Source organism: Dendropsophus ebraccatus, chromosome 4, assembly GCF_027789765.1.
Source record: "Dendropsophus ebraccatus isolate aDenEbr1 chromosome 4, aDenEbr1.pat, whole genome shotgun sequence".
NCBI lineage: Eukaryota > Metazoa > Chordata > Amphibia > Anura > Hylidae > Dendropsophus > Dendropsophus ebraccatus.
The window spans coordinates 69464340-69482650 of NC_091457.1; the positions used below are offsets into that span (position 1 = coordinate 69464340).

General features: G+C 43.1%; 1 protein-coding gene across 3 annotated transcripts in view; it reads right to left on the reverse strand.

Moving 5' to 3' along the window:
* The window catches only part of WWOX (WW domain containing oxidoreductase), an 819888-nt gene that overhangs the window by 612670 nt on the left and 188907 nt on the right, over positions 1 to 18311 (reverse strand). For all 3 annotated transcript variants that reach the window (XM_069966021.1, XM_069966022.1, XM_069966023.1), the window contains exon 8: positions 6774 to 6959. In XM_069966021.1, the coding sequence (XP_069822122.1) occupies positions 6774 to 6959 (186 nt within the window). The remainder of the gene's footprint in view (positions 1 to 6773; positions 6960 to 18311) is intronic.

The following is an 18311-nucleotide window of genomic DNA, read 5'->3' on the forward strand; positions in this document are numbered from 1 at the left end:
TCATATTGCAACCAAAACCAGGAGTGGATTAAAAACACAGAAAGGATCTGTTCACACAATGTTGAAATTGAGTGGATGGCCGCCATTTAATGGCAAATATTTGCTGTTATTTTAAAACAACGGCTGTTGTATTGAAAAAATGGCAGTTATTTACTGTTATATGGCGGCCATCTACTCAATTTTAACATTGTGTGGACAGAGCCTTTCTGTGTTTTTAATCCACTCCTGGTTTTGGTTGCAATATGTGGACCACAATACTGACTGAAATATACACTCACCGGCCACTTTATTAGGTACACCATGCTAGTAACGGGTGGTCTTCTGCTGCTGTAGCCCATCTGCCTCAAAGTTCAACGTACTGTGCGTTCAGAGATGCTCTTCTGCCTACCTTGGTTGTAACAGTTGGCTATTTGAGTCACTGTTGCCTTTCTATCAGCTCGAAACAGTCTGCCTATTCTCCTCTGACCTCTGGCATCAACAAGGCATTTCCGCCCACAGAACTGGCGCTCACTGGATGTTTTTTCTTTTTCGGACCATTCTCTGTAAACTCTAGAGATGGTTGTGCGTGAAAATCCCAGTAGATCAGCAGTTTCTGAAATACTCAGACCAGCCCTTCTGGCACCAACAACCATGCCACGTTCAAAGGCACTCAAATCACCTTTCTTCCCCATACTGATGCTCCGTTTGAACTGCAGGAGATTGTCTTGACCAAGTCTACATGCCTAAATGCACTGCCGCCATGTGATTGGCTGATTAGAAATTAAGTGGTAACGTGCAGTTGGACAGGTGTACCTAATAAAGTGGCCGGTGAGTGTACGTAGTGTGAACCCAGCCTTAGGGAAGAATTACTACTATTAGAATCTACTTTAAAAATGCAAGATCAGAGTTAAAATGAAGCTGCAACCTAGAATCTGTGAGTACACAATGGGGCTGATTTACTAATGTGCTTCCTTTGGAAAATTGTCAGTTTTGTGTCCAGTTTCCCTGTTGGTTTATTGTTCTACTTAATTTACTAATGGTGTGTGACACAAAAATGCCAGATCACTTTCTACTTTAAAAATGAAAAGTGGGAGTGTTTTAGGCGTGTATCATTAAAACTCATCATAAGCAACATATTTATTACACAAACCATAATGTTTTGACAAGGGTTTTCCCATTCTAAATTAGCCACTTCTAGTGTGACGGCATGGTCGGGTTTACTAAGTGCAATAGGACACTTAATAAATTATATGGGAAATAATATGATATTAACTATGGCGGCATGGGCAAAAAATTCTGTCATATTGGTAAATAAGACCCAATGTATTTTGACTGTTTTCTGGTCTGTAAAACTGCCCCAAAACTGCTGTTTAATGCCTTGGAAAATGGCCAAGTAACAACTGAGCTCAGTGTATTTATTACAGTCACGAAATTAACCCCTTCGTGCTGCAGCTAGTTTGGGCCTTAATGACCAGGCTAATTTTTCAAAATCTGACCTGTCTCACTTTATGCTCTTATAGCTCAGTGATGCTTTAACGTATGCTAGCGATTCTGAGATTGTTTTTTCGTCACATATGGCACTTTATGTCAGTGGCAAAATTTGGTCACTACTTTGTGTGTTTTTTGTGAAAAACATCAAAATATCATGAAAAATTAAAAAAATTAGCATTTTATGAACTTTGAAATTCTCTGCTTCTAAAAAAAAAAGTCGTAGCACATAAATTAGTTACTAAGTCACATTACCAATATGTCTTCTTTATTCTGGCATAATTTGGTAAACATATTTTACTTTTTTAGGGTGTTATGGGGCTTAGAAATTCATCAGCAAATTATCACATTTTCGTGAAAGTTTCCACAACTGATTTTTTTAGGGACCAGTTCTTTTTTTAAATGGATTTAGAAGTCTGGTATTCTGAAACCCCCATAAGTGACCCCATTTTGGAAACTACACACCTTAAAGAATTAATCTAGGCGTATAATGAGCATTTTAACCCTACAGGGGCTGGAGGAAAGTATTCACAATTAGGCATTAAAAAAATGGAAAATTAAAATTTTCCAATAATATATACGTTTAGATTAAAGTTTCTCATTTTCAAAAGGAAAATGAGAGAAAAAGCACCCCAAAATTTGTAATGCAGGTTCTCTTGAGTACAACGGTACCCCATATGTGGACGTAAACCATTGTATGGGCACACAGCGGGGCTCAGAAGGGAAGGAGCACCAATTAGCTTTTCCAATGCAGATTTTGCTGAAGAAGTTTCTGAGCGCCAGGTGCGTTTGCAGAGCCCCTGTAGTGTCAGCAGAGAGAAAAAACCCCATAAGTCACCCCATTTTGGAAAGTGCACCCCTCAAAGAATTCATCTTGGTGTGAGGTGAGCATTTTGACCCCACAGGTATTACAGGAAAGTGTTCAAAAGAAGACAGTAAAAATGAAAAACTCGAATTCTTCCAATAATATGTTCGTTTAGTTTGAAATTTCTCAATTTCACGAGGAACAAGAGAAAAAAAGTACCCCAAAATTTGTAACGCAGGTTCTCCTGAGTACAATGGTACCCCATATGTGGGCGTAAACCACTGTATGGGCACACAGGAGGGCTCAGAAGAGAAGGAGCGCCAATTAGCTTTTTCAATGCAGATTTTGCTGCAGAAGTTTCCGAGCGCCAGATGCGTTTGCAGCGCCCCTGTAGTGCCATCAAAGTAAAATCTCGCCATAAGTCACCCCATTTTGGAAAGTGCACCCCTCAAAGAATTAATTTTGGGGTGTGGTAAGCATTTTGACCCCATAGGTATTAGAGGAAAGTATTCAAAATTAGACAGTAAAAATGAAAAACTCAATTTTTTCCAATATTATGTTCGTTTAGTTTGAAATTTCTCAATTTTATGAGGAACAAGAGAAAAAAAGTACCCCAAAATTTGTAACGCAGGATCTCCTGAGTAGAACGGTACCCCATATGTGGGCATAAACCACTGCATAGGCACACAGGAGGGCTCAGAAGGAAAGGAGCGCCAATTAGCTTTTTCAATGCAGATTTTGCTGAAGAAGTTTCTGAGCGCCAGGTCCGTTTGCAGCGCCCCTGTAGTGCCAGCAGAGTAAAATCTCCCAATAAGTCACTCCATTTTGGAAAGTACACCCCTCAGAGAATTCATTTTGGTGTGTGGTGAACATTTTTACCCCACAGCTATTAGAGGAAAGTATTCAAAAGTAGACAGTAAAAATGAAAAACTCAAATTTTTCCAATAATATGTTGGTTTAGTTTGACATTTCTCAATTTGACGAGGAACAGGAGAGAAAACGTACCCCAAAATCTGTAACTCAGGTTCTCCTGAGTAAAACGGTACCCCATATGTGGGCATAAACCACTGTATGGGCACACAGCAGGGCTCAGAAGGGAAGGAGCACCAATTTGCTGGAGCAAAACAGCAGCTAGTAATGGTTATTAGAATAGCGCAGTTACTAAAATAAAATAAAAAAAATGAGATTACAGGTAATGTGGGGTGGTCACGGGCAACCTGGGGTGGTCACGGGCAACCTGGGGTGGTTATGGGCAACCTGAGGTAGTTACAGGTAATCTGGGGTGGTTACGGACAACATGGGGTGGTCACGGGCAACCTGCTGTGGTTACAGCAACCTGGGGTAGTTACGGGCAACCTGCAGTGCTTATAGACAATCTGGGGTGGTTACGGGCAACGTGGGGTGGTTACGGGCAATGTGGGGTGGTTACGGGCAATGTGGGGGGGTTACGGATAAACTGAAGTGCTTATAGGTAATCTCGGGTGGGTACCTGTAATCTGGCATGGTTACCGCAATCTGGAGAGGGTCATTGGCAATTTGGGGTGGTCAGAGGCAACATGCAGTGGTCAGAGGCAACCTGCGGTGGTCGGAGGAAACCTGCGGTGGTCGGAGGAAACCTGCGGTGGTCAGAGGCAACCTGCGGTGGTCAGAGGCGACGTGGCGTGGTCAGAGGCGACGTGGCGTGGTCAGAGGTGACGTGAGGTGGTCAGAGGCGACTTGCGGTGCTTACAGGCAATGTGGGCTGGTTACGGGCAACCTGCTGTGCTTACAGACAATCTGGGGTGGATACGGGCAACGTGGGGTGGTTACGGATAAACTGAAGTTCTTATAGGAAATCTGGGGTGGATACCTGTAATCTGGCATGGGCACCGCAATCTGGAGGGGGTCATTGGCAATTTGGGGTGGTCAGAGGCAACGTGGCGTAGTCAGAGGCAACGTGCGGTGGTCAGAGGCATCGTGGCGTGGTCAGAGGCATCGTGGCGTGGTCAGAGGCAACGTGCGGTGGTTACGTGCAATCTGGGGGGTTACATGTAATCTGGCGTGATTATGGGAAACCTGGGGGGGTTATGTGCAACCTGGAAGGGTTACAGACAATCTGGGATTGTTACTGCTAAACTGAAGTGCCTATAGGTAATCTGGGGTTGGTAAATGTAATTTGGGGTGGTTACGGGCAATCTGGAGGGGGTCACTGGCAATTTGGGGTGGTTACGGGCAATGTGCGGTGGTCACGGGCAACGTGCGGTGGTTACGGGCAACGTGCGGTGGTTACGGGCAACGTGCGTTGGTTACGGGCAACGTGCGGTGGTTATGGGCAACGTGCGGTGGTTACGGGTAATCTGGGGTAGGGTTAGGGGTAATTTGGGAGTAAACTGCAATTATTACTATAATAAAAAGTGTGTGTTTTATTTTTTTGTATGTTTGTCACTTTTTGTACTTTACACATTCATTTTCACTGTATAACTATGATTACTGTGATATTTTCTATCACAGTAATCATAGTTCAGTGACAGAGACCAAATTGGTCTCTGTCACTTTAAATTTTCCAGAGTTGGCTGGTTGTGAAGCGCATGCGCACTTCATAACCAGCCAGGACGTCGAGGAGGAAGGAGCTCCAGGATCAGGTGAGTATATGGGGAAGGGGGGGGGGTGACTGGGGGACGGGGGTGACAGGGGGGGTGGGGGGCGACTTGGGGGGACATCACTTTTTATCCCCTGTCACCAATCATTTATGGTGACAGGGGATAAAAAGTGCCAGCGGCACATGGTACAAGCGATCAGCGGTATATAGTATATACCGCTGATCGCTTGTACCGGGACCCCACAGGGGGGTCCCTGATGACTGCCCCATGCTCTCCGCTACCTCTAGTGGCGGAGAGCATCGGCTTTCATTCATTTAAACTTTTCCATCCCTGCGAACAAACATCGTTTGTTCGCAGGGATGGCGGCGGCCATCTTGGAAATGATGGCCGCCGGGGGAGGGGGGTTAGTGATTCCCTACTAGGGGGGGGCTGATCTGGGGTCTGAGGGGAAACTTATTTCATCTCCCCCCGCCGTGGATTCACGGCGGGGGGAGATGAAAAGCAGCGGCGGCACCGGTAATCCCCTTTACCGACGGCCGCCGCTATAACGTTAATAGCGGCGATCGTCGGTAAGGGGGGGGGGGGCGGGACGGACCCCACACACTGCCCCAACCCCTCAGCTACCTCCGGTAGCTGGGGGAATGGGGTGGGGGCCGTCCCGGCCCCGCAGCCTTATTCTCTGCCATGGCCGTAAAAAGCTGATGGCAGCAGAATAAAGACCCTTAGTGAGCGCCGTAAAAAGCCGTATCGGCGGTCACTAAGGGGTTAAGTATCTGGCCTTTAAAGTGCCAAAATATGGAAGCCACAGGGCTTCTTCACCAGAAATAATGGGAATTAAAAACAAATCCTTACCTTTTTCTTGGGGAACACAAATACTAGGTTAAAGGTGACTTGCCTACCAGAATCTCATCCAAGCAGGCCTAACAACATTTTTAATAAAAGGTTAAATGTGTCTTACAGAAGTCTGTAAATGTACTGTAGGTTTTCCCTAGCACTTATAGTACACATACAAAAAAGAAAAATCTGATTTTTACATGTGATCTACATCTCCTGCTTCACATATCCAGTAAGTTGTAACAGTCTTCAGTTTTATTTCTTGATTGATGGGCTGGCTTACTATTCCCTACTACCAATTTATACTGTATCCTGCACTTCTGTGTGTTATAATAAAGTACCTATCCAATGTTAAATTCAGCATTCCTATGCCATAAATGATAGCAGTTGCTGCACCAAAAACTGGTGTTGTCTAAAGGCCCTATTTAAAAAAGCCATTATTGGCCGCATTCAACCGATACCGACTGTTACAGCCGATAATCTCTTAGTGAAATAGAAGACAATGATCAGCCGACATGAACGATGTACAACATGATTAAATGTAAACATTAATGATAGCAGCGATATGCTGCCATCACTCTGTGGAATAAGAGCGTCAGAGGCAGTCCACCGCTATCTTCTACGGGTTGCAAGGACGATCTAGTGATTACCCGGGCTGCCCCACCCCGACACTTACCCGCTCAATGCCGATGCATGTAATAGCACCAGCAGTGAGCGGGGAACGAGGAGCAAGCGAATGCTGACCTGACAGGTCGGCACTCGTTTGCTCCTCAGCATCGCCCTGTGTAATAGGGTCATAACTTTATAGGCACATTGTATTGTCAAAAGTAACACCCCATCTTGTCCTGCCACTGAAAGAAGTGCCAGCATCTCAACCACTAATCTAAGCAGATGCAGCTGATATCTCTGTGATCCATATACAGTATTTACACCTCTGGAAAGGAGTTTAAAAAGACCATAGTATAAAATCAGTCCATGGAAGAAAAAAATGGTTGACCTCATGTTAGTCCCATCCTTATTATTATTATTATTATTATTATTATTATTATTATTATTATTATTATTATTATTATTTTGAGCTGACCAACCTGTGAGACTCTGAAGAAACCACAACCACTCTTGATGGGACAGACTGACGTAATATATCTTGCAGAAGTGAGACCAGGTAGAAATGGCCAAGGTGATTGACCTGGAAAGTCATTTCAAGGTGATCTTCTGTAAGCTGCCAAGGAACCCCAAAGACTGCAGCATTGCAAATGAGAACATGGAGAGGCCTGTGAAGAGACAGGTTGGGAGATTTTACATTTTATATGTATTCAAAGTTACATTTCAGGGTAAAAATTTAGGAAAAGGCAGTAGCTGACTGGGCTGCACCCAGTTTTTACTTATTTAGATAAATGAGATAGATTGTATGAAGTTCCTAAAGAAGTGCATTTAATATCATATTCATAATACAGTAATGGTAAAACAAAAATAGTCAACATGCTAGCTACGTGACTCAATAGCCTCCATGTTATCCCCTAATAATAATAATAATAATAATAATACTTATCACAACACAGCTGCTGCTGCTGCTACTACTACTGCTATCATTCTACTAACTATACTAACGTCACAAACATAATAAAACAAACAAAAAAGTATGTCACTGGCACAAGAGCAATATGTTAACTAATTCCTTCTTATAATACATACAACTTTTCTACTTACTCTTTTTTTTAAAGAAGTACAGACAGAAAACCACCACTGAATATCCAATTTTTAAAAATGTTTGTATTCTACATTACTGGAGCGTCCACCTACGTTCTAATAGGTCGCAAAATTAATGAGGCCATTCAAACCTATGTAGTCTGATCCTTTCTGATTTTACTTTCCAACTTCACACTACTAGTACTATATCTATGTAAGGGAATGGATGGTGGGAAGTATGACAATCAGACTACGCAGGTTCTCTCTGTGATCTGTTACTACAGACAGATAATACTATACAAGGCAAACAACTATAAGAGACATTCAAATCAGAATTTTTGAAAAGGTAATTAATTTCAGATGCATTTAAATGGTACCTACTAGAGATGACTAGGTTATTATTAAGTTATTTGAACAATAGTATAGCACTATAATTAGAAACATCCCTTTTCATTCACTTCTATTAAAAAGTGCTCTGTTATCTATGACCCAACATGTCAGAATCTCTTTCATTACAAGTGTAAGGGCCCTATTCCACGGGACAATTATCGTTCGCATAATCGTTAACGATAAACGAACCAAAAGACCACTATTATGAAAGACCTGAAATCGTTTACCCATTTACATGGGAAGATAATCGTTACTTATGATAGTTCTTGCGGTCGCTATTGCGTTCCTCACTTCTGCAAACGACCGAACGACTTCTTATTCAATGCCAACGATTTGCGAACCAGCAATGATAAAAATAGGTCCAGGTCTTATTAAACGATCAACGATTTCTCGTTCAGTCGTTAGTCGTTAACTGCTATTCAACCGAACGTGGAATAGGGCCCTAAGTCCATGCAGGCTGGAAAAGCCGAGAATTTTTCTTGTCGAGTTGCACAGATAAAGTCTGCCGATTATCAATCTCATTTGCTGTGAGAAAATCTGTCAATATCTGTTACACTGTGGACTTTAGCCCTTTCAATGTAATGGGGATAAAAACTGCAGTCATATTGTAGCACATATGTAACATATGCATATTTTGTAGTGGATTTAGGGCAGATTTGAGGCAAATTCTGTAGCAGACTTATTCTAAAAGTTTCACATCCCCTCAGCAGCACCTGCAATGGTGTTAAAGCCCTGAGATAGAGACAGATACATGGATCATTGTGCTAAGAGTGATACAGCGAGTGATTTAGCATGATTGTCATGACAAGGTGACTTGAGAGATGTGAGCAGCTCCTGGTCACTTGTCAACTGACCCTGAAGCCATTCTAGATAAAATTCTACAGGAATTAAATGGGAGCACCAGAAATGTATCCCCTCGTTCCCTCGAGCAGCTGCTGTCTTCAATCTCCCCCTCTCTCCTGCCTTGACTTCCATGCTATGTTTATAATAAAAAAAACAGAAGGAACTGAAAGGTTCACTACCTGCGCAGTGAAGGCAAGTCCCCAGCTAGAGCAAACAAGCCAAGACATAATTCTTCAAACACTATCTGCTCATGTTATCCTAAAGTGACCCTATCACAACCCTATCAGAAATCTCACCTGAATTATTTCAAGAACTGGAACTTCAACCTGACCCATAATGCCCGTGGGGACAAGGACTGAATTCTAAATTCAATGTTGAGATGTCTTCAGGTTTTTTTTTCATGGAGACTTATCAGAGAATTTTCGTTTCCATACAGTACACGTCTCAGCTTTTCTTTATAATGCATGCTCTAAAGCCTGCGTTGCTTTTATTATGTTGTTAACTAGGTCTATAAAACACCAAGGACGTTCTAAGGCAAGTGACGTACTGACTACTGGTCACACTAATAATTTGCCCTATAGCTATTGTAAGGAATAGAGCTCTGTGCAATTAAACAGGAATACTATAAAGTGACCGCGAAGGTCAAAATCTCGTCCCTAGGTTTCGATCTGAATGATTATTATGAAAGCAATGCTTCACTGCAACTATAATCTAAGAAGGATTCCTCACACAGGGAAAATGGTATGTGAAGCCATGTTTTATACAGATTGTGTCACATAGTTCACATTGACAATATGCAGCACACAGGTATATACAAAAACGATATATATTATAAATGCCAACATTTACAGATTATTTATCCAACCTGTATAAATGTAATAATTATTAAGTATTTAATAATCCAAAAAAATCAGTAATCCCCTTTTAGGGCTGCATTCCTTGTGTTCTGCTTGTTACTTAACCCAGAAACCAAGTCAATCCTGTGCTTTAACAAATATTGCATTTGAATGAAGATGACTTTCAACACCCGATACAATACACAGAGTAGTGCTTCTTCTTTTGTCTGTTCTCCTTTTAAGTTTTTCGGTACTTAAATACCTATGCAAATACAGTGGTGCCTTGGATTACGAGTATAATTCGTTCCGGGACTGCGTTTGTAATCCATATCCACTCTTAAACCAAAGAAAATTTTCCCATAAGAAATCATTGAAATGCAGACAATTGGTTCCACACCCCAAAAATAATGATTTTTTATTCTGAATAACATGTAAAATAAATTAAACACACATTTATAAAAAGCTTTTGACATTTCTATGGACCGATTTCTCCTCACAACTAACTACGGACGTACAGAGTTTTTTCCTACCCGACCTGGAGTGACAACATTCTTTGTTGCAGTATATGTGGGTATTCACACTCTGATTTTTCACTACAGCTATTCTTGACATAAAGCAGTGGTGTGCAGCAGCCGACTCCGCCTATCATTCTATTTATTTTATTGTATATACACTTTGTACTGTGTATGCACTATGACAATATACACTTACTAATTCATATGTATATTTTGATGCACTATTTTGTTCTATTTTAGAACCTTACATGTGTACACCTGTTTTTGATTGCTTCACCTTAATCACTAGCTAATGAGTTGTGTTATTCACCATTTATAAAGGGTATGAGTCACTGATTTTGTCATGCTTGAGAAAGGTCTCTGGATGAGACAGAAACATAGCACTGGCTGATGTATTTTTTTGAATAAACACTAAGATTTTTTTCACTTTATGGAAGTGCCGCAATTTCTTGAATTTATTAGAGAGATAGAGAGATAGATAGGAGATAGATAGATAGATAGATAGATAGATAGATAGATAGATAGAAGATAGAGAGATAGATATATAGATAGATAGATAGATAGATAGATAGATAGATAGATAGGAGATAGATAGATAGATAGATAGATAGATAGATAGATAGGAGATAGATAGATAGATAGATAGATAGGAGATAGATAGATAGATAGATAGATAGATAGATAGATAGGAGATAGATAGATAGATAGATAGATAGATAGATAGATAGGAGATAGATAGATAGATAGATAGATAGATAGATAGATAGATAGGAGATAGATAGATAGATAGATAGGAGATAGATAGATAGATAGATAGATAGATAGATAGATAGATAGATAGGAGATAGATAGATAGATAGATAGATAGATAGATAGATAGATACAGTAGATAGATAGATAGATAGATAGATAGATAGATAGATAGATAGATAGATAGGAGATAGATAGATAGATAGATAGATAGATAGGAGATAGATAGATAGATAGATAGATAGATAGATAGATAGATAGATAGGAGATAGATAGATAGATAGATAGGAGATAGATAGATAGATAGATAGATAGGAGATAGATAGATAGATAGATAAATAAATAGATAGGAGATAGATAGATAGATAGTCAGGAGAGAGAGAGGACATAGACAGGCTTACCAGCAGGGGCACAGATAGGCATGGAGAGGATGCTACACGGGGGGGGGGGGGAAGGACGGAGGACGCACACAGGCCGCGCAGAGGTCACAGGTCACCACACAGATGAGGAAGCACGGCCTGTGCGACAGATAAGCCGAATCTGCCCACACAGTGGACTGATTTACATTGAGCACAGTGCACAGGTTTGGAAGAAAGTTAGCAGTGTGTTCGGCAGCTGCAGCGCTGTTATACACAGCCGTTTCCTTAATCACACACTGCACTGTCAGTTCCATGTGACAGGAGCTGCTCAGCCCTGACCCTTCCTTCCTCTTCCTCTCCCTCTCCCTGATGCCCTCTGCCTACCCCATCAACCTGCGGTGCATACCCCCTGTGCGTACCCCCTGTGCGTACCGCTGGTTAAGAATCCCTGGTGTAGAGGGAGGACAGTGGGTCGGTGCTGGCTAGTGCCGACATAATCTCAGCGGGAGGGGGGCCTGGCAGGGGTCGCTGTTGATTTAGTGAGTGTGGGGCCGGGCGCTGTTGGGTGCCACAGGGCGCCCCCTAGCTGTCGGCGCCCCGTGCGGTGGCTCGCCCCGCCCGGTCCTAGAAACGGCCCTGGTAAGTGTATAAACCTGAAAGAACAGCAGCAGTTTGTAGATACAGGATGGAACTGCAGATCCCCATAATGCAGGAGTGTAGTACAACAGGCTAAAATAGAGAAGCAGGGCTGCTGTCAGAGGTCTGTGTAGTCACATGACAGCAATAAGGAAGGGGTGTGTGTTCAGCATGAACCAATCAGGACTGACAGACTGCAGGGAGCATGAAGGAATGAGCAGGGCAGATGTGGGCACATACATGCAGCACTCTCTGTCGGGGGAGAAAGAGATTACAGCAATGAAGAGATTACCTCCACAGTCCTGTCCCCTGATGTAAGCCCCAGCCTGAAGTGGATATGCTATGATTTGGAAGGTGAGGGAGACATCCTGGTTAAGAGTACAGTGCTGTAGACCCCGCTATGCAGACCATGCCCCTCCCCCACTCCGCCTCCCACCCAGTACAGGGAGCTCTTAAACTAAAACAATGCTCTTAAACCAAGTCACAGTTTTGAAAAACTGTGAGCTCTTAAACCAAAACGCTCTTAAACCAAGTTACTCTTAAACCAAGGTACCACTGTATACTTTTTTTTAATTTTTTATAACCATCTGGTTATCCAGACAACCTTTTCAGTAACCCACTCTTGATTCCACATTAAGGGTGCGTTCACACGTACAGGATCCGCAGCAGATTCGAATGTGCAGATATCAGTGCATCTAACCAACTCAACACAGCATAAAATCTGCTGCAGATCCTGTACGTGTTGCCGCACCCTTAAAGGGAACCATTCACCCCGTGGCCCCCGGCAGAAACTGACATACAGTGACATAAAGGTCAATATACTTACCACATCGCTCCCGTTCCCGTCCCGAAGCCCGTTGTTGACACGGAGAAATCGACGATTCTTCTTCTCGCGCCCATTATGGTAATGAGCGCCGCCGGGTCCGAAGTCCAGCCTTCTCCCCGCCTCCGACACTTGATTGACGCCAGGTCCTCTTCCTCCTCGTCTTCTTTCTTCTCGCCGGATCCCGCGCAGGTGCCGTGACAGTCGTTTTCGGCGCATGCGCAGTTCACAATTGAAGCCGCTCCGCAGCTTCACTGTTTACTGCGCGTGCGCCGATTTGCTCGAACACCGTATCCTGTTTACCGCGCAGGCGCAGAAGAGGTGACGAGACCATCACAGCGGCGCCTGCGCGGGAATTCGGCAGAAGACTGAAGACTGAAGATGTCAATCAAGTTCCAGGAGGCGTGGATGGGCGGCGACGAGAAGAGGACCTCATGAATAAGTTGGACTCGTCCGTCGTTTCCTATGGACGTTGGACTCATCTCAGCTCATTACCATAATGGGCGGGAGAAGAAGAATCAGCGATTTCTCCGTGTCAACAACGGGATCCGGGACGGGACCGGGAGCGATGTGGTAAGTATATTGACCTTTATGTCACTGTATGTCAGTTTCTGCCGGGGGCCACGGGGTGAATGGTTCCCTTTAAGGAGTATTAAAACCCAAGTTCATTAATACAAGCAATACGGTCTATTAGATGCACATATATTTTCGTCTCCCACATGAGGCTATGTTCCCAATGTGGTTCAGGATCAGGGCACCCACCTATTTGGGAAGACGATGTGCAAACTGAGTAAGGGCACGCAGCTAGTCTATGCCCTACAGTTAAGTCCTTTGTAGTTTATCTTAAATAGGATATCTGAGATTCTATCCAGGACATTGGACTACATTACGTCCAAAGTGCATCCTGTGACGCAAATTATTGTGGGCAGGTAAAAAGAGGAAAAAAAAAAAGCAACAGCAATCCAGCAGTGAATCCCACACTGGGTCAATCAGTAGAACATTCACTACAAGCAGCACTGGCAAAATGTCTTTGCCTCTTTCTCCTTCAGCAACTCCCACCTCACTTTAAGGGAAAACTGTACAATTGAAAGAAGGCTGTAGTACCCTGTAGAGCCACCTCTGGATACAAAATGAGATAAGATAAGACATGGGGACATACAGGTTCCTCTTGTCATCCTATAGCACATTTCCTCTTAGGGGAATATTTATCAAAACTGGCATATTTATATGCTGTTCTTAAATAAAGCCCTGCCCCCATTCAGGTCAGCGGATTTACTAAGAGGTACACACTTCTTATTAAATCCAGCAGGACCTGCGTCTGCCGCACGATAGCCACAGAAATCCACGTCTGCTCTGAATGGTGTACTCCCTCTCACAGAGGTGGACATATCACTTGTGCAGCTTGTTCAGCTGCACAGGGGCCCAGGCCAATAGAGGGGACCACCAGGCTCAGACTCTAAAGTGTCAGCTTAGCATGGCACAAGTCTGTAGGGGGCGCTCCAGGCGGTATCAGCAACCAGGAAGTGCAGGCGCCCTGCTCCTGTGGGGCCCACTTAGTCAATGGATGCTGTGTCCAGCTGGGGCTGGTTCTTCTCTCTCCATCTCTCCTCCTGCACGCTGCTGCTTCCCCATGACAGCCCCTCCCCCTCCTGTACTCCACTGTCCAGCATACCTTATGTGAGGAGGGGAGGAGAGAGCATATGATGACAGGGGTTGGAGGGATCCTACAGGGTTATGGCTGCCAGGGCTAGGACTATGAAGAGGAGGAGCAGCAGCAGCTCTGACAGTGAGTGATTACTGTCAGTCTGTCTGTCAGGCTGCTGGAAGTTGTAAGATAGTGGGTGGACTGTGTAAGAGAAAGCACAGAGCCACCCCACCATCCCCTGATGCTTGTGTTTGATTATAGGTTTATGCCTTTTTTGCCAATATCTGTGCCCCCCTCCCCCCTCCCCCCTCCCCCCTGCAGCATGGTTGTATTTCTCTTTTATCTCCCCCTAAACAGCCACATACAGTACATGTATCCCACCTGTGAAGCCACATACAATACATGTATCCCACCTGTGCAGCCAAATACAGTACATGTATCCCACCTGTGCCCCAACAGAGATTAAGGGCCCTTTTTTCTATTCCCTATTAGTGCTGTTCTGGGGTCACTTCCACACTCTGAGCTATATACTCTCATCCCCACACAGCATCCAGTGTACAATGCATCCAGGACCCTCCAAATACAACAGCTGCAAACACTATAACTTTCCCCTTTGGAAACTACAACTCCCAGCATTCTCTGAGAGCTTCATAAGTGTAAGGCATTCTGAGAGTTGTAGTAATTGTTATTCCGGGACTTGTGGTCATAGATACATCAGTCCAAGATAGGACCAGGTCAGCATGTCACTTCTTGTTCTTTATTTGGGTGCTACCCATGATCAGTTCTATTGGTGGGCCACAGGAACCCCAGTCCCACCCTAAGGCCTGCACAGACGGCAGTACAGTTAGTGGGCCCTAGCATCTGTTCTGTAGGGCCCCCTGCCGAGAAACCAGGACACATACCGGATACCTGGGTACGTATGTGTGCGACTTTAAGGCAGAAAGGTGGAGAAAATAATAGGTTATGGGGGCCCAAACAAATTTTTTTGCACAGGGGCCCTTTGCAGTCTGCGTCTGCCCCTGGTCTGTCAACCAGGCAAAGTTTCTTTGAGGCCTGTTAAGAAGTCAACAATTTCCCACTAAAAGGTACACTACCCAAAGGTGGCCTCTGAGAGCCTTTGTTATACGGCAGTGAGAGAGGCACTTGTATGCCGTCTTGTAGCAAGAACAGATCACACCTGTATTCACTTATATATCTGCCTGAGACATAACTGTATGCTGCAATTTATGGCATTAAGAATTTGCTATCTGGTAGCACTATTTTATTATTTTTTAAGATTGTACAGCAGCATCCAAAAGCTGAATCAGCTAATTTTAGCCTAACAATTTGCATTAAAAATATATAAAAAAAATACATTATATATATATATATATATATATATTATTATTATTATTATCAGTATTATTTTACAATCCATCGGCCACAAAAAAATCTATCAATTTCCAAATATATTCCTTCTGATCTAGGGGAATATACCATTTCCCAGTCATTTGTTGACAATAAATCTATCCTGATAATTGTGGCTCCAAGTACCTGTTATACAGAACGAAAAAATTTAGATGCACATGTAAACAACACAATTACATGTCGAAAAACCTGCCAGCTAATTATGGGTAAGGCTGGGTCTGATTTATTGCCGCACACCAAGCTTGTAAACCGATGGTGAAATGATTAGAAAAATATGAAATTGCCCAAGGGTTACAGATGACTGCTTTTAAAGACCATGGTCAAATCATTTTGACAAAAGCATTACATGTATTAGTACGTTACTTTTTCCCAATGACAGCCCGTTCTTCTGATTCCCTAGAGAAATACAGCGCTGTAATGGAGTTCACAAAGTCCCCTAACTGCTGCATGCTTCTGTACACATGACGACTCGCCTATGTAGTGCTCAGGGAAAAAGAAAATGGAAAAAAAAACCGAAAGAAAATAAGTGGTCTGAATGCGGCTGGGATTATGCAGGTTTGGGAAGTGAAAATGCAACATAGCTAAAATATAAATAAGGTTTACATGGATAACAATGTGTATAATTATGTCTACTAGGCTGTGGGAAAACACAAATACGTAGGGTAACACATCCACCTTACAAGCTCTATGGTTGAGTTATCATTACTGGTAGACTATGTGACTCTTTCATTGTCTATTTAGAAATACTAAAAAGTTGGCATCCGATAGAACTATTATAACTTTGTAGGTGCACGCTGTCATGGCTGAAATACAGATGCAAACATAAAAGCGTATAGCAGCACACTGCAGACACTAAGAAATATGCTTAATATTGGTATTTTAAAATTCCAAAACTGCTTTAGAAAAATGTGGGCCATTTGCTGTCTCCATTTTGGATCATGCACTCCACTTACCCCCCATGGGTGGTTTTAGCAGATATAAGCCGTTCCTACAGGCCCAGAATGTGTAGGCTTAGGGGCACATTTATCAATATTTTTGCTCAAGGATCCCATGTACACAAAAACTGAGTGCTTTTCTTGCCAAGTTTGTGCCTTGTGCGCCATATGGACAGTGAGGGAGCACAGCGTTGCAGGTGGACATATATCCCCACACCTTTCGATAAATCCAGTGACGTAAAAACCGGGGGAATTTTAAATTAGTGCACATAGCACAGTAAAAAAATATTTTTAGCATTGGTGGATTGTGCCACCTGAGCGGGGCTTCACAGCCGCAGCGCCAGTTGGCCCCGCCCTCTGTGACATTATTGTCATCTAGGCCTGCCCCATCAGTGGAGATTGGAATGGACTGACCTACAGAGGGCAGGCGCTAGACCTCTAGGCTGACCCATTCCAATGGCCACTGAGGGGCAGAGCCTAGTAGGTGATGACATCACAGAGGGGGTGTGGCCTACAGATCAAGTGTAGACCCCTACAGGGTCAAGTGGTGCCCCTGCCGTGAAGTCCCGCCCAGATGGCACAATCCACCAACGATAAAAAGCATTTTTTACTGGACTAAGCCCCAAGAAATCTATTATAAAGTAAGGTATTAAAACTGCAGAATTTAGTCTTTACAGCTGTTTAGAGAAGTCCTCATATAGAAAGGGGGGTGACAGAGTCATGTTAAATCCTGGTGTGAATTTTTTAGGATGTGATTTATGGGGTTTCTTATGGGGTTTTGTGCATTTTAAAAGCTTTTCTAAAAATTTCAGACACTTTTCCACCTGATACAAAAAAGGGATGGGGTTTATGCAAAATTTGGGCGTGGCCTATCTTGCCCCCAAAAATGCACCTGAATTTACTGTAAATTCTGGCCAACTTCAAGCCAAGTGGTGGTGTAAACTTTTCACCAAAAAACTAAACAGTCTAAGTGCAACAGATTTATCAAACAGCCTGATAAATCTGGCACATTTAAAGTAGTCTAGTCTAAGTTTGCACAGTTTTAGGAAATGTGGGCCAATCTCAGAATTAGAAGAATAAATTAAAACATTACAAAGTTATTACGAAATAAAGCGAGTCACATTTGACCAGAGCCCATTTTTAAAATTCATTCTCACTTTATGCAGTTGCAGCTATGTGATGCTATAACTTTTCTTTCCGATTCCGAGATTCTGTGAGATTTTTTTTGCAACATACTATATTGTACTTTAGGGTTGGTGGTAAATTTTGGCTAATATGCAAAAAAAAAAGTGAAAGATGAAAAAAGTGACAAAATTAGCTTTTTTTTTTACACTTTATTTCATACATACACATATTTTTTTACACTTTATTTCATTGTCCTACCATGGGGACTTCACTGTGCAATTGCCAGATTACAGGCATAGTGCATTGCAGTGCTGATCAGTACTGCAATGCGATATGCCTGTAATAGGCAAAGCTGATCAGACTCAGCCTTAGGCTGAGCCTGATCAACCACCGGAGCTGAGACACCAGGAGACTCTGGGGAAGATTGCACAGCCCTGATAGGGAACGAAGGGATTCTCCCTTCTTGTAGCACTATAGGTGCTGCGATTGTACAAATCGCAGCACCTATAGAGTTAACTGCCGAGATCAGGGCCAAGCCGTTGCGGTAATCGGCTTGCCTTGATGTGATCATGGCAACTGATCAGTCATAGTTGCAGGTCCTCTTCTTGCTCTCGGCACTGTTCTGGGCTGGGTGAAATTAGGAAAAAATGCATTTTGGGGGGTTTCGTGAATA